Source organism: Ursus maritimus, unplaced genomic scaffold (assembly GCF_017311325.1).
Source record: "Ursus maritimus isolate PB19 unplaced genomic scaffold, ASM1731132v1 scaffold_5, whole genome shotgun sequence".
NCBI classification, from domain to species: domain Eukaryota; kingdom Metazoa; phylum Chordata; class Mammalia; order Carnivora; family Ursidae; genus Ursus; species Ursus maritimus.
The window spans coordinates 84,937,354-84,940,326 of NW_024426663.1; the positions used below are offsets into that span (position 1 = coordinate 84,937,354).

The window sequence follows — 2,973 nt, forward strand, 5'->3', positions numbered from 1 at the left end:
AAAATATTTTATATAAGGTTTCAGAAACCAGAAAGAAAAAAAATAACAGCAATTCACCTTGTTATTGAAGACAGTGGTAAAATGAATAAATGGGTTTTTGAAACATGAAGTGACATCCAGATTCTATATAAAGAATACAGATTTTCAGAAATTAGAAAGGATTAATTAACATTGTTTGTATTTAAAAGCAAGTTGAGATTTATGTATAAATTGATTGGTTGAAATCGATTTATTAGAGAATGTTTTTAGAAAAAAAAGTCTCCTGGAGAAAAATCAAATCTACCTGTATTAAAATTTATATTTGAATATAATGTATCAGACATTCAGCCCAATGTTTTCACCATGCATAAATACTCCAAATAACCAGTAACATAAACCTAAAGACTCTTCTCAATATTAAAAATCAGCAAAAATTCATTGTAGTTTATCATTTGCAAGCAACAGCTAACAACATTTTCAATTCCATTGACAGAAAAATGAAGTTCTTAAGAGAATAGATTTTTTTAAAAAATAAATTTGGAGAAAATTGAGCCAATAAAATCTTATGACCAAAGAAGACATCACAGAACCATGTATTACTATTCAGTATATATAAAATTATGACACAAAATACTGTCTGCCATTTGTATTGCATTTAATAGATATTAATTAATTGCAATGAAAAAATATTTATAGTTTAGTCTCTTGCTTTTTGAACATGTGGTCTCATATTTTTCTTTTGTGCTCTGATCTGTAAATTATGTAGGATGTGACATGTCCGTTCTCTGACAAACCTGAGAAAGTGAAGACTATTTCTTCACTTACTGTATGTGAACAATAATAGCAATCTATCCAGGAAGTTCAATTAATCTGAGAGGTTTTTGTTAGATTTAACAGTGGGATCAGTTTTGAAAAGTGATTTATCAGTGAATAAAATTGGCATATAGGAGCTGACTTTCCCCAACCTGTTTCAATAAAACTATGAAATGAACTGAGTGAAAAATAAAATATTACATAACAGACATGATCTAACACAAGATAGCAGTGACTACTGTGTATGTGCACAGTGTGGGGGATGGTTATGGGATTTTCCTTGAAATTCTTAACTCCTAATAACTACACTAAACTTTTGACCCATTCGGTTTATAATTGACCTCACAATTTCTTGATCTCTGCTGGCATACCCAAGTCCTTTTACTTTTCTTGAAGAATACCTGATATGAAATCACTTTGCTAGGATTCATCTCTGTAAAAAGGACCATAAACTTATTATATTTTGTTCAGAATGGTATAAGGACTTTAGCCTCCCTGATGAAGTCTCAGCTAAATCTTTCTAACACTAAGTTACCCTAAATTGAAAGGAAACATAGTAATTGGCACAGATAAGTCACCAGTCTGCTGTGAGAAGATCAAGAATTTTCTTGCAATTAGATATAGATATTAAGGAAACATTTATTTTCTGTTTACCTGTATTGGAAAATAAATTGAAAACACTAGAACTTTTATGTCTAATGACAACTTCATTTAGACAGTTTCCATTTTAATTTCTACATGACTAAGAACCATTTTCATATAGAACATATTAGCAAAATATGAGTGCATTTGAAACTATGAGAAAAAGCACTGTGAAGGGGAAGAAAAAAAGGCTCATAATTACAGATACATTTGCAAGACAATTTTGTCCAGACATGAATGATTTTCATCTCTTCTGATTTTATTACTTCCACTCTAAGCATAAAATAATATTTTATTTACTGTACACTGATGAATGGACTTATAATCCATGTTGGGTACATATGCAAAAAACTTGTCTATCTTTTCACAAAGCAGATTCTCTGAATCACTCTTCTGACGGCCCCCATCACTTCCTTGTTTCTCAGGCTGTAGATGATGGGGTTGAGCACTGGGGTCAGGATGATGTAGAAGACAGCCAGAACCTTGTCCTCTGTGGGAGATCGGAAGGATCTGGGGCGTAGATAAGTATAAGCAAAAGGTACATAGTATAAAGTCACCACAGTGAGGTGAGTGCTGCAGGTTGAATAGGCCTTCTTCCTCCCTTCTTTGGACTGCATGCGGCAGATCACATGGAGGACCCGGCCATAGGAAATTACAATGCCAGTGAAAGGAAACACAAGGAAGAATGTGGTGCTCACAAACACAGTGTACTCATAGACCCAGGTGTCCATGCAGGCCAGTGTCAACATAGTAGGAACATCACAGAAGAAATGGTTGATGGCTCTGGATCTACAATAAGGGATTTGGAAGGCATATATAGTGTGGGCACAGGAGTTCACTGAGCCCATGATCCAAGATCCTGTTATCATCAGCACACACACTCTTTTGCTCATACGAATGGGATAGTGGAGAGGAAAGAAAATAGCCACGTAACGATCATAGGCCATAGATATCAGGAGCAATGCTTCTGTCCCTCCTAAAGTCATGAACAAGCAGCTCTGAATGCCACACCCAACTAAGGAGATAGACTTGTTTCCAGAGAGATAATCAGAAGCCATCTTGGGGACAATTGTGGAGATGTAGTTTAGGTCAATGAGAGAGAGCTGACTGAGTAAGAAATACATGGGAGTGTGGAGATGGGTGTCTAGGAAGATGAGAAGAATCATGGACAGGTTGCCAAACAGAGCCATTAGAAAAATAAGAGCAATGACAATAAAGAGGAACAGGCCAATTCTTGTTGGTGGGAACAACCCCAATAGGATGAAATCAGTTGATGTTTGATTATAAATTTCCATGGGGCATAGATATAATTTTCCTAAAAGGAGACAGGAAAGTAAGTCAAGCATGGAACAAGAGAAACTTTTGAATTTATCATTTTAGTCAGACTGTATTATTGAATATCTCACAACTCTTAAGAGAATAACTGAATTTTTCTATTTCAGAAAAAAAGATTCCTTTTTTTTAATAATACCTTTTTTATCATGTTATGTTAGTCATGATGCAGTGCATCCCTAGTTTTTGATGTAAAGTTCCATGATT

The 2,973-nt window shown here is 34.5% G+C and overlaps 1 protein-coding gene across 1 annotated transcript; it reads right to left on the minus strand.

Moving 5' to 3' along the window:
* Window positions 1-1,790: 1,790 nt before the first annotated feature.
* LOC103680590 (olfactory receptor 2L5-like) lies at window positions 1,791-2,732 on the minus strand. Its single transcript, XM_008710090.2, has one exon. The coding sequence runs from the start codon at window positions 2,727-2,729 to the stop codon at window positions 1,791-1,793; it is 939 nt and encodes a 312-aa protein (XP_008708312.2). The 5' UTR covers window positions 2,730-2,732.
* Window positions 2,733-2,973: the final 241 nt, after the last annotated feature.

Coding starts and splice junctions, on each gene's coding strand:
- LOC103680590 (XM_008710090.2), bottom strand. CDS start 2,729: ATGGAAATTTATAATCAAACATCAACTGATTTCATCCTATTGGGGTTG.